This window comes from Budorcas taxicolor, chromosome 9, assembly GCF_023091745.1.
Source record: "Budorcas taxicolor isolate Tak-1 chromosome 9, Takin1.1, whole genome shotgun sequence".
Classification (NCBI taxonomy): Eukaryota; Metazoa; Chordata; class Mammalia; order Artiodactyla; family Bovidae; genus Budorcas; species Budorcas taxicolor.
In genome coordinates, this window is record NC_068918.1 from 24,879,809 (window position 1) to 24,893,993 (window position 14,185).

The 14,185-nt window shown below is 42.6% G+C and overlaps 1 protein-coding gene across 1 annotated transcript in view; it reads right to left on the reverse strand.

Moving 5' to 3' along the window:
• The window catches only part of DCBLD1 (discoidin, CUB and LCCL domain containing 1), a 76,012-nt gene that overhangs the window by 41,016 nt on the left and 20,811 nt on the right, over positions 1-14,185 (reverse strand). The window contains exon 2 of the mRNA XM_052645495.1: positions 8,041-8,253. Coding sequence (XP_052501455.1) covers positions 8,041-8,253 — 213 coding nt within the window. The remainder of the gene's footprint in view (positions 1-8,040; positions 8,254-14,185) is intronic.

Genomic DNA, 14,185 nt, shown 5'->3' on the forward strand with positions numbered 1-14,185 from the left:
TGTATGTGTGTGTATGCATGTGTGCATGCATGTGTGCATGTGTGTGCGTATGTGCGCGCGCGCACATGTGTATGTGTGTGTGTATGTGTGTATGTATGTGCGTGTAGGTGTGTGTGCGTGTATGTATTTGTGTGTGTGTGTGTGTGTGCATGTGTGTGTATGTGTGTGTGTGTATGTGTGTTAGAAGGGGCAGAAAAGCAGAGGGAACAGGAGAGGGGCACGCGGAAGAAACGACAGCATCAAATGTACTGGACATGAAACTGTGTGATGTGTTTCTTTGGAAAGGGCATAGAGATGCGAAGACTCAGAGATGTGGCTGAATGTGGGTGGGGAAGAGAGTGGGTGAGCCAGCCTTGAACACCAAGCTAGCAATTATTGTCTGTAGACAGTGGGGCGCACAATTAACCATTTTTGAAGTAAAGAAAGAAATTATCACAACAATATTTAACAAGATAATCTTAGACGGCCTGGAGGGAATGGAGACCGGTGAAAGAAAAGAGGAGAAAATTAGGAAGTTTTTTTCTATAAGAAATAGACACAAAGATGTGAACTGGTGGTGGCAGTGGGAAAAAAAAAAACAACAAAATAATCCAAACTGAATGAACTATGGGCTTAGGGAACATGGGTTCTCTGCTCATCTCATGAAGCTGGATGGAGAAAAGCTGTCCATGAAGCTACTTCTGACTCAGGAAACCCATGCCACAGGCTGGGACTGATGTGGATAAACTTGGGTTACCAGGGATGCACCAGGAGGGGTAGATGGCATGTCCTGCTGCAGCTTAGCCTCTTCTGGCTGAAAGGAGAGCGTGTGGAGTAGCAAGAAGGACAGACATGTTAGACAAACAACAGACTGTGTTCTAGCCCACTGAGAAGGAGCAAGTGGAGAGGGAGGGGGGAGGCAGGAAGAAAAGGGGAAGGAGGGAGGGAATGATGATGGTAGCTAACGTTGACTGAGTGCTGATTATGGGCCATACATTGTACTTTAAAGTTATATATACAAGTGCTTCAATCACCCATATGTGGCAGATATTGTTATTTTGCCCATTTTGAAGACGGGAATATGGAGACACAGAAAATCAAGGCATTTGCTCAAGGTCAAAAAGTTATAGATACAAGTGTTTCAATCACCCATATGTGGCAGATATTGTCATTTTGCCCATTTTGAAGAAGGGAATATGGAGACACAGAAAATTAAGGCATTTGCTCAAGGTCAAAGTAATTTAAAAATAAGCAGTAAAGCAGGAATGTGGAGTTAGGCAGTCTAATTCCAGAGTCTGCACTCTTAAGCCCAAGTGAAAACTCTACACAGAAACAGACGTGTTCATCTCAGTCCATGCTGAAGACCTGGTTTTACTGAAACACAGTGACCTGGGTGTGGAAGTCTATGAAATTCCATCAGAACAAGGTCCTTTGAGATCCCAAGGGACCAATATTCCCACCAAGATTCTTCCAGCAGGTCCTTCAAGGAGTTGAGGAACAGCCCTAAACTCTACCCACTGTGGGAAGATCAACCTTCATGGAAAACTGGGACCTAGTAAATCTTGAAATATCAGGAAATAGAAATGACAGTTTCTCTGTGATCCCCACAAACAGTGGTGGCGGAAACAAACCTCTGGGTGACTTCCTTGTGGTCAGCAAGACTGGAAATGGAACTTAACAAGTTCCATTACACTAACTTAACCTTAACTTAACCTTAACTTAAGGTTACAGGGTGCCCAACAAGTTTTCAAGTTGAGAATAATGATCTTTAGTATGAATCCACAGTCTTCCCTCTTCAGTGTCATGAATAAACAACATAAGACATTTCATATTTTAAATGTAGGTATACTGGCACAACACAATGCCTGAATCAGCACCTACTCTCCCCACAAGTTCAAGATATTTTAATATTTTATACAACTAACTTATTATTTTATATCACAAATATAAAAGGGAGGAGATTGAGACTCAGCAGCGATCTGAACTGAACTATACAACTAAATGCTTCATGAACCCGACTGGATTCTAGACCAGGAAAGGGACATTGCTGTTTCTTCTGAAGGAAGTCTCTGTTACTTTGGCCTCAAACTGAAATGCAAAATGCCCTCAGTAACAGTGAAAAAAAATCTCCAAGAAAAGTATATTACTTCTTAAATTTTTTTTTTGGCCAGATATTAGTACACATGATCTTAAAAGTCAGTATATATGTTTTATATCCAAAAATGTTTATAAGTTTAAAAGTTTATGTTTAAAAATATCTTGAGAATCATACTCTCAGGTATGGACATGAGAGTTGGACTATAAAGAAAGCTGAGCCCTGAAGAATAGGTGCTTTTGAACTGTGGTCTTGGAGAAGACTCTTGAGAGTCCTTTGGACTGCAAGGAGATCCAACCAGTCCATCCTAAAGGAAATCAGTCCCGAATATTCTTTGGAAGGACTGATGCTGAAGCTGAAACTCCAATATTTTGGCCACCTGATGCGAAGAACTGACTCATCGGAAAAGACTCTGTTGTTGGAAAAGATTGAGGGCAGGAGGAGAAGGGGACAAGAGAGGATGAGAAGGCTGGAAGGCATCACCGACTCAACGAACATGAGTTTGAGAAAGCTCCGGGAGATGGTGATGGACACGGAAGCCTGGCATGCTGCAGCCCATGGGGTTGCAAAGACTCAGACACAACTGAGCAGCTGAACTGAACTGAAGAATCATACCTCCTTCTTAACATACGTTCTAAAGTAAGGCTGATAAAGTTGTTGATTCCTGGCTGCTTAAAGAGTATTTTAAAAACGAGAATCAGTGTCTTAACTCAGCCATAGGTATATAAGTGCACTCTTCTAATTGACGTTGGATCTGAAATATCAGCCATAATTATAATTCACGACAAACAGAAGAAGAATCATCCCACCTTGTTTGTATCAGGTCTCTTAACAATCAGTGAGCTCAGGTGTATATTTTCCTTGATCACTGTGAAAGCTGATGTGGGTCACACCTGTTTACAGTACATTTTGCTACCGTGAATGAAAGCCCTCAAAGTATATGCACCAAACCTTTAAAACAAAATCAGTGTGGGGTGGGCGGGGAGAACCATTACAAATTAAATGCATAATGATTAAAAACTACAACCTCAGCTTATTTACAGCAGTTAATGAATCACATTCCAACTATGTCCACTCTTGGCAGAGCTTCCAAACATGAATGCCAGAAGACATAATTCTCTTTCGAAACATTAACTCCACATTTAAAAGTCTGACAGTGTTAAGTCTTAAAATCTCTTGGCAATGGGTTTTAGCAATTTATTGGAAAAAATCTGAGCTGGATAAACAAAAACTATTTAGCTGTTTCAGCCACACATGTAGCTGTTAGAGCCCAGTATACTGGAATGGCAGGCCAAATTGCAGAGCATGTGTTTCTACCCCCACTCCCCCGCAGTGCGCACTCCCCTCCAGGTGCTGTGCGTCCCTAGGACCCTCCCTCCAGTCTTGGGGCCACACTGGCTGCAGAGGGGCCTCACCTCCTCCAGGGAGCGGGACAAGAGCCCCACAGGAAAGCCCACTCCCTCAGCTCACCCAGGCCAACAAAGCACTCCAGCCTCCTCTTCCTTCTTGGCAGATGCCAGGAAGTTCAAACTGACTCGGGGACTAAATTAAAATATAGGTCTAAAGTCAGTGATCTTAGTCAAAGAAAATCTACTTGTTTTTATTAAGAAACAAATGTTTATTAAAGAAAACAAGAGTCAAGGGAAGACAAAACAATACACCAAGTTGAACCTTCTAAAATCCTCCTCCTAACAATTTGCTGCAGTTATGTTCTCACTCTGTTTAGAGGTTTTTTTCTATTATTATAACATTATGATGTGTTCATATTTTACCTAACACTACATCATGGCTCGGCGGTAAAGGATCTACCTGCCAATGCCAGAGAGTCAGATTAAATCCCTGGATCAGGAAGATCCCCTGGAGAGGAAAATGGCAACTCACTCCAGTATTTTTTCCTGGGAAATCTCATGGATAAAGGAGCCTGGTGGGCTACAGTATGTGGTGTCGCAAAAGAGCTGGACACGACTTGGCGACTCAACAACATCATCATCATAAGCAGCTTTCCATGTTAACTGTCTTTTTGACAGATAGCTGTTTAATATTGCAAATAAGTATTACATGCTTTGCTTAACTGGTTCCTTGCCACTGAACTTGCCAATTCACATTTTAAACCATTTATTCACAGAGTATCTACTATATTCAAATCACTGGTTGAAACATTTTAAGTACAAATATATGAACAAGCAGCTTCTCCGAGAATGCGCTTCAGAATTATTATACAAAGACACAAATATATAGGTGCAACCTATATGTATATGCATGTGTATACCCGCTCTATGTGGCTCTGAGCCACCTAATTCTTTTAAAATATGCTTATAGGATTGAAATATTCTAACTTCCTTTCCATGTATTCCTTTTATTGCTCATTTCTATTATTCTTGTCTACTAGATTTGCCTTAATATGACTGATCAAGAAATCTTTAAAGCAGTCTCAAAATAAACTAATTCTAAGCATTAATAAGTATTTTATTTAAGAACATCCCCAACCCAAAATATTAACTGCACTTGTGTTTTAGGCAAAATTGTTGTCTGATGCAGTACTGGGTGAAGCCACCTGGGAACAGCAGTGGAGCATGAGGCTTTCTTTGGGTGTTGGGACTTGGTGAGAAAGAGACATCTGAAAACAGATGTCTTGAAACCACAGAGACATAGACATAAATTTTCCTTTCATCCCTTAACTGGCTGTGTGATCTTCAGCATGTTGGTTGAAAAAAAAAAAAAAATCTTGGGAACTCCCTGACACAATGATTAGTGGTTAGTTAGGACACAATGATTTCACTGCCAAGACCCAGGTTCAGTCTTTGGTTGGGGAACTAAGATCCCACAAGCTACACAGTGCAGAAAAAAAAAAAAAAAAAGAAACAACAAAACTCACCATGCCTCAGTTTCTCTGTTTGCAAAAAGAAGTTAATAGTAATAACCTCGCAGGGGGGAATTTGAGGATTCCCGAAAATCTACCTAAGGCCAAACCTATGCCTGGCATACAATGAATATGCTTATGAATGCAGCTGCTGCTGCTAAGTAGCTTCAGTCGTGTCCAACTCTGTGCGATCCCATAGACTGCAGCCCCCCAGGCTCCCTCATCCCCGGGATTCTCCAGGCAAGAACACTGGAGTGTGTTGCCATTTCCTTCTCTAATATGCTTATGAATATATGAGCATATATTTTGTTTTTAAAAAACAAACACAACTATGTAGGAAAAAAATCTAAAAAGAAAAATGAATTTACTGGGCTTTATTGAAATGAATGGCAATTCATTACTCACTTCCAAGTGAAGTGTCTAACTCTTGAAAATTCAAGAAGCTAGAAACGTGCATTGGAGTGCCCTGATGCCAACCATGATCACCTTGTAACCCAGCTCCCAAAATGCAGTTAAATGCTCGTCACACAGTCATGTCCGACTCTTTGAGACCCAAGGACTATAGCCTGCCAGGCTCCTCTGTCTGTGGGATTCTCCAGGCAAGAATACTGGAGTGGATTGCCATTCCCTTCTCCAGGGGATCGTCCCATCCCAGGGATCAAACCTGGGTCTCCTGCCTTGCAGGCAGATTCTTTACCATCTGAGCCACCAAGGAAGTTCTCAAAATACAGTTAAATCCCAGGCTTTTCCTCTTTTCTGTTTGTGAACATACATCAAAAACGCATGGGAAAGCCACATCCATTTTCCAATCGTGCTTCAGGACAATTTGCCCCCCTTTCTAGTTCTCACCTCAGCCAGTAAGCTGAGACCTAAAGCAACAGAGATGATCAGACTGCTGCTCTGTCAGCTGGTGGAATTAACTGTTCATCTTCAGGGAAAGTAGATGCTTCCCCAGAGAGACGAGCTGTAAGAAAGCTGTCCTAGCCCTGTAGCACCTTCCCTTGCATTCTACATGGGAGCTCTGACACTCAGTGTCCCCTTCTGAATCTGGAGGCAATGTCCTGGCTAGTGAGGGGTTCCCTAAAGAGTGCCTCCGTAAATTAATACACCTGCCATTACCAGAGTTACCGAACAGTCAGTGCTCCCAGCACCCCTGGAATTTGCATTTTTCCCCTTTGAGTCAAACCAGAATTAAAAACTTGCAACTTGTTAATTGCAATTTAATTTTATGAAAGTCTTTTCACACTGTTCATGGGGTTCTCAAGGCAAGTATACTGAAGTGGTGTGCCATGCCCTTCTCCACTAACTGTGGTGCTGGAGAAGACTCTTAAGAGTCCCTTGGACAGCAAGGAGCTCAAACCAGTCAATCCTAAAGGAAATCAGCCCTGAATATTCACTGGAAGGGCTGATGCTGAAGCTGAAGGTCCAATACTTTGGCCACCTGATGTGAAGAGCCGACTCATAGGAAATCTTTCCCTGATGCTGGGAAAGACTGAAGGCAGGAGGAGAAGGAGGATAAGATGATTGGATGGCATCACCGGCTCAATGAACATGAGTTTGAGCAAACTCAGAGAGATTGTGATGGACAGGGCAGCCTGGCCTGCTGCAGTTCATGGCATAGCAAAGAGTCCGACACGACTTAGTGACTGAACAACAAATTTTATGAAATCAACCATCTTTACTGGCAGAGTAACTGAACCATCATTACAACGGATAATATTCCCAGGCATTTAAAAAACAAAACAAAACTTAGGTTGTTTTTCCCTCCATGCTACTGCTGCTGCTAAGTCACTTCAGTCGTGTCAGACTCTGTGCAACCCCACAGACAGCAGCCCACCAGGCTCCCCCGTCCCTGGAATTCTCCAGGCAAGAACACTGGAGTGGGTTGCCATTTCCTTCTCCAATGCGTGAAAGTGAAGTTGCTCAGTCATGTCCGTCTCTTAGCAACCCCATGGACTGCAGCCTACCAGGCTCCTCCGTCCATGGGATTCTCCAGGCAAGAGTACTGGAGTGGGGTGCCATTGCCTTCTCCATTTCCTCCATGAGGGCTAGATAAGTTTAGACCTCTGAACAGCCTCTGGTCTGGTCTGGGTTTTCATGCTGGGAGGAGGCACCACACTGGGAGGCGTGAAGAATCTCTGGGTGCAAAGGTAAAGACAGCCCAGAAAGCTGTGTGCTTGAGAGAAATTACCTATGAAACTAGCAGGTGGACAGAGTTTTGCTTAAAACCTGTATCATTTTCAGAGTTGTATGCACAGTGAATTTCAGAAAAACTCTAACCTCGGAAGAACCTGTATATTGAGACTGTTTTTGTTTTCTAGTCATCTAAATCCAAGTTGTTTCCTTGGGCTAAGGACTGTAGGGTCACTCTTAATGTGAGTTCAGACACCAATGTGCTAACAGCATATTGAAACCACAAAGAGCTTAATATCAAAAGGTTACTCTGAAAACTGTCCTTTGCACTTCCCATTCCCCTACCCAGAAAACTGACCGTAGACATAGGTGTACTGTGCCTTCATTCAGCCCACTTGGGTCGCTGCTCAAATGCCCTCTTGCTGGAGAAGGCTTCTTGACCATCCCATCTGAACACAAACACGCTCAGAACCAGACTCGATATCATCTTAGGATGACTTCCTTTTCTTATTCCTTATTTTTCTTCCTCACTACCTCTCGTATTATAGATGCATTTGTTTGTTGTTTTCCACTCGTCCCTCCACCAGTGCAAGCGCCACGAAAAGAGGAACTCTGTCTTTTCACTGCTATATCCCACCTAGACCTTCACAGAGAACTTAAACACATGACCACTGTTCATGCGTCACATGAATGAATGAACTGCAGATATTTTAGCCAAATGCTACACATCTCCAGTTCTCTTCCCAGCAAGACATAAACTCAGACTAAGCTCCTGAGACCCACACAAAATGCTAATACTTCCTCAGCTGTCTTTGTTGTGGCTTATAAAGCACGTGTATCCATGTGAACTACCCTGAGAGTCTACAAAGGGCAAGTTTTTCTTCTGATCTCCCCAGGCTGTAACACACCACTTGCCTCCCCGCCACATCTCAAGTTTTCCCACACTCGCAGAAAGCGAGAGCTCTTTTCTTACCGTATTGATCAGAAGAGCTACTGAAGAGAAGGTAGTCAGAGGCACAGGTCTGGGATTCAATATCCAAATCTCCCAACCTCAGAATCAATCTCTTCCCCTTCGGTACTGTGATCGTCTTTTCACAAACAGTGTGATTGGGGTATGTCCCTGGATAATTTTTAGATGTCATGGTGCCACTGTCCTTATAGGTCACTATGTGCCCACAGCCGTCACCTGGTAAAGAAAAAAAGGATATGAGAAGGAAGTGAAATGAATTCTTACCGAGAGCTGAGAAAGTTCACTATAATCTTCACCTTATGTACTTTATTCCTTCTATGAAGAGAGACAGAAAAGCTAAAAATAAAAATTGCTTTTATTATTACACAGTATCTATTATTCCAGGTTATTTCATCTCTTGTTTCTCAGCTTAACCTTCTGAACACTGTTGATCAAAATGTTTCATGTATTAGCATGGTAAGCCCTTTGCAAACACATCATTTAATCAAACTACTTTTTCTAGTCATCTATTCATCTACCCATCCACACTTGCACAGTGGGCCCTTGGCATTCACAGATTTGCCATTAGTGGTTTTGTCTATTAGCAAGCCAATGGTATGAAACAACTTGCAACTGAGGGGAAAAAAAATACCACTCATTTTGGGGGTAATTGTCCTGATTAAATAGGGTCAGGCATGTATGGATGTGATAGTTGGACTGTAAAGAAGGCTGAGCACCAAAGAATTGATGCTTTTGAACTGTGTTGTTGGAGAAGACTCTTGAGAGTCCCTTGGACTGGAAGGAGATCCAACCAGTCCATTCTCAAGGATATCAGTCCTGGGATTTCTTTGGAAGGAATGATGCTGAAGCTGAAACTCCAGTACTTTGGCCACCTCATGGGAAGAGCTGACTCATTGGAAAAGACTCTGATGCTGGGAGGGATTGGGGGCAGGAGGAGAAGGGGATGACAGAGGATGAGATGGCTGGATGGCATCACTGACTCGATGGATGTGAGTCTGGGTGAACTCCAGGAGATGGTGATGGACAGGGAGGCCTGGCGTGCTGCGATTCATGGGGTCGCAAAGAGTCGGACACCACTGAGTGACTGAACTGAACTGAACTGAATGCAAAATGCTTCTGGAGAATCTGAGACTCATGCTGAGTGGACTATCTTTAAGAGCCTGTCATTCACTGCCCTGTTATTGGGGATTACAATCATCCCACATTCATATCTCAGTAACAGCCACAGATTTGGAGACTTGGAGGCTTCCCAGGTGACTCAGTGGTAAAGAATCCGCCTGCCAATGCAGGAGATGCAGATACAACCCCTGGGTTGGGAAGATTCCCTGGAGGAGAAAATGGCAACCCACTTCAGTATTCTTGCCTGGAGAACCCCTATGGCTAAAGGAGCCTGCCGGGCTACAGTCCATAGGGTCGCAAAGAGTTGGACACAGCTGAGCACACACACACGACAGACTCAGGACGTATCGTGAGTTTTGTGCTTGCCACCTGCCAGACATGGTGTTATTGGAGACACATACAAGCAGCGATGGCTGTTCACCACTCAAAGTGAAATGGGAGACAGTCACATGCTCAGCTAACTGTAATTCTAGGTGCCCCTGCCATTGCAGGAGCTTAAACAAAGTGCCAAAGAGGGCAAGAGAGGATCTATTTCAGTGAGTTCTCACTACTTCACTAAAATAAGTAATTCTCTCAAGGTTTTCTGAATAGGGAAGTTTAATCAACTGACCAACAAGTTGCTCCAGTAAATTAAAGCAACCGAGTTATCTGACAGCATGTTAAACTGGGTGGGCTGCAAGATTCAGGAGCATGCATTGAATTCAAAGCACAAAATGCCTATAATTAGTACACTTTCAGAGAAACAAAGCCAGAATTTTTGCCCTTAGCCAGAGGGAGAGAAAGCAGAAGTCTGTAGGAGAAGAAACTCTCTGTGTTGGTAACAGAAGGCAGACCAAAGCCTCCTATAGCAGAAGACCCAGCTAGGGCATCATGGGAATCTGAAGCCCTTCTCCAGCCTAGCCCCTACTACAGGATCCATCTGCGGTCTTCTTTTATCCCACTTCCTTCTTGCCCTGAGGCTTGCAGCCCAAACAGTGACGGTTGCCATTTAGTAGCTCAGTCATGTCCGACTCTGCGACACCATTGACTGTAGCCCACCAGGCTCCTCTGTCCATGAGACTCTCCAGGCAAGAATACTGGAGTGGAGTGCCATTTCCTTCTCCAGGGGATCTTCCTGACCCAGGGAAAGAACTTGGGTCTCCTGCATTGGCAGGCAGATTCTTTTACCACTAAGCCACCAGTCAAGCCCAAAATGGGATTGGGGGCCTCATTAAAATAAGGGGTGGGAGAATCTGTGCCAAACCAGCAGTCAAGGTCGAGGGACAGCCCCGCCCAAGCGAAGAACTAAAGAGCCTCTTGATGAAGTGAAAGAGGAGAGTGAAAAAGTTGGCTTAAAACTCAACATTCAGAAAACAAAGATCATGGCATCTGGTCCCACCACGTCATGGCAAATAGATGGGGAAACAATGCAAACAGTGACAGACTTTATTTTGGGGGGCTCCAAAATCACTGCAGATGGTGACTGCAGCCATGAAGTTAAAAGGAGCAAGTGACTAAACTGAACTGAACTCTCAAGATTCCAAGCTGGGAGGCTGGACTGGGGGAAAAGCGTGTTAGTTACTCAGTCGTGTCCGACTCTGCGGCCCCACGGACTGAAACCCACCAGGCTCCTCTGTCCATGGGATTCTCCAGGCAAGAACACTGGAGTGGGGTGCCATTTCCTCCTCCAGGGGATCTTCCCCATCCAGGGATTTAACCCAGGTCTCCTGCATTGCAGGAAGATTTCTTACCGTTTTAGCCACCTAAGAAGCCTTGGATTAGAGGAGAGTTGACCTAAAGAAGCAGGAAGTTAGTTCCAAGGGGGAAATGGAGAGAGACAGCTAAGATAAAACTACTCTGAAACCTGGAGGTCTAGGCAGAAGTTGTGGAATTTATATGACTATGTAATAGAGGCCCACAGAGGATTTTGAGAAGAGAGATAATGAAAGAGGTATTTGAAAAAGACTCCAGATAGGAGCTAGAATGCAGGAGAACGTGCATCATAGAGCAGGAGGAGGGTTAGAAATACCGTAGCTGGGATGGGAAGGGAATGAAAACCAGGAGGAAGTTCACAAGAAAAAAAATCAATGGACTTGGGTTTCAACCTATTATAATGGGAAAGCCAGGAGGAGAAAAAAACAACATTGAGATTTTGAGTCCAGAGATGATTGGAACACTGAGGCTGATAAGACAAAAAGAGAAGCCCAGAGGGCAAGCAGGTTTGAGGACAAAGGCTAAGTTTGGTTCTTAATGCTTGAGGTGATAGCTGTAAAATATACTGGGGAGATCTCCTGGAGAAGGGAATGGCAACCCACTCAAGTCTTCTTGCTAGGAAATCCCAAGGACAGAGGAGCCTGGCAGGCTACTGTCCAAAGGGTTATAAAGAATTGGACATGACTTAGGAACTAAACAAAAACATGTTTCTGGAGCTTTCTGTCAGTAAGTACAAAATTGTTGAGAATTAAACGAAATTATACTAGAGCAATGCAGATGGTGCAGAAGCACATAGGGAACGAAGTTTTGATTTAAAACTTGAATTATTTACCTGCTTTAGTGTTAAAAAAAAAAATCTAATGCATAATTTCTCTTGGAAACCAGAAGACATGGCAATCACACCAGCAGGCACTCTAGCTGTCCTCTCAATAGAGACAGATGCCCTCACTCCCCACCAGGTCCTGGTCACTCATTTCCACGGCTCGCCTCGCCGCAGAAGGCACTGATTTTGAGCACTCCGATAAAACAACACTAAGGCAACTAGTGTTGTTGTTGTTAGTTGCTCCATCGTGTCTTGTTCTTTTGTGACCCTAGGGATTACAGCCCACCAGGTTCCTCTGTCCAAGGAATTTCCCAGGCAAGAATACTGGAGTGGGCTGCCAGTTCCCTCTCCAGGGGATCCTTCAAACCCAGGGATTGAACCTGAGTCAGAAATATGGCTATCACCTCAAATGTAAGAACAAAACTTGCAGTCTTTGTGCCCAAATCTTCTTGCCCTCTGGGCTTCCCTTTCTGTCATATCAGCCTCAGTCTTCTAATCATTTCTGGACTCAGAATCCCAATGTTGTTTTTTCCTTTCCTCCTGTTTTTCCCATTATGATTAGTCAAAATTAGAGTCTGCTGATTTTTTTTTCTTGTGAACTAGTTAGTGTACAATTCTGCATATAAATGTACATATAAATAACGCTAAGCCACCAAGATATCACTGGTCAAACATTTAAATGTCCCTTTTCTTAGTACTGTGAAACTCTGCTTTTATAAGAGAAAAGAGAGAATTTCCTGGCAGTCTAATGGTTGAGGCTCTATGCTTCCACTGCAGGAGGCTCGAGCTGGATCCCTGGTCAGGGAAATAAGATCGCGCATGCTGCGTGGCATAGCCATAAAATAAATAAATAAGAAAAAAGAAAGTGAAAACTTTTCCTAGACGACATAGCTACATATAAAATGAGGATCAATGACAGGTGAATCAGCCTGTACACGATTACTGTATTCTAAGTTTTAAGTGACATGGCACGACAAAGGAAAATCCCAGGGGGTCACTTTTAGTCAAGGCTATAATTATGCTTCTTTTCAATGCCTTCTACTCTAAAGCCCGAGAGGAAACTCCTTTCACCCAGTGACTCTGGCAGAACAGGAGCAAGTTTTAGTTTTCAACACTCCCATCATTACTTGACATGGGAGATTTGTGCCTTCTTGGGAAAGTTTTCCCTTTTCACAATCTAGCAGAATGAAACTAGGTCTTTGTTCTCCCAAAAAAACCCTGAAAAGAACTGCTAAGTCCCAATTCATTAGAAAAGCAAACAACTGTCATCAGAAGTTGCAATCTCACTCTTACCTATGGAAGACTATGTATGGCGTTTTCTGGGGCAAGCACTAATATAGTAAACGTATTTCATGGACACTGATGACATCAGGAATTCTCAACCGACCGTCTTCCCATTGTTTTGATTACTTCAAAGGACTAGATAGAGTTAACAATACTATAGTATATAATTGGAAGTTGCTAAGAGAGTAGATCTTAGATGTTTTCACCACAAAAAGGAAACAGTAATTACGTGAAGTGGCACCAGTCGTTAATGAATGCTATGGTGTTAAATAACTTTGAAATATATAAATATATAAAACCAACTCATTGTAGACTTAAACTTGCACAATGTTATATGTCAATTATATCTCAATATAAAGTTGAGGGAAAAAAAGATATGTCCAAGAGGGACTAGGAAGTGCCTAGGGAGAGAAAATGCCTATGGTATCATATACTGAATAAAGCACAGCATAAATAAAGCATATGGCATCATATATTGAATAAAGCAAATGAGAACAACAGATAAACACTATTCCCACGACCTCATCTTACCACTGTCACTTAACTCAGAACCCAGCCCTAAGAATCACAAACAAGGAAGATGTCAAAAGTTATTTAAAAGTCTACTAATTCATGTTCCATATGTAACGTATGAACTTCAATATTGTGGTCATGCTATTATACTACACTTTTGCAAGATACTAACACAAGGAAACTAGGCAAAGGTACACAGCATCTCTTTGTATTATTTCTTACAACTGCATGTGGTCTGTGATCATCTCAGAATAAAAAATTCAATTAAAAAATTGGAAAAAAAAAACCCAACCCTATCAGTCTGGTTAACTTTGACTGGCAGTGGGTGAAAACAAAGGTGCTTTTATTTATTTCCTATTTCATACTTTTTGATACTGTTTAGATTTTGTGATCCTGTATGCTCTTCTACTTATCTTTAATTAAAGAATTTATAGAAGCTTGCATTAAAAAGATCACAACAGAATAATAACCAATAAAGGAGAATTTTTGTTCTAAAATCTTTTTGTACTAAATTGACTAGCCAAGTTCTCATATTTGTCTAAGGAGCATGGAGTGTTGAGTTGGAGAGGGTCATAATGTATGACCCAGTTCACAGATGAGAACTCAAGATGTACATGGACTTGCCTTAAAGCTATTTAACCAATGGTGGATGCCAGATGACTATTCCAAGATGATCCAATTCTAGAATCTTGAAAACCTTTTTGTCTCACCTCTTTA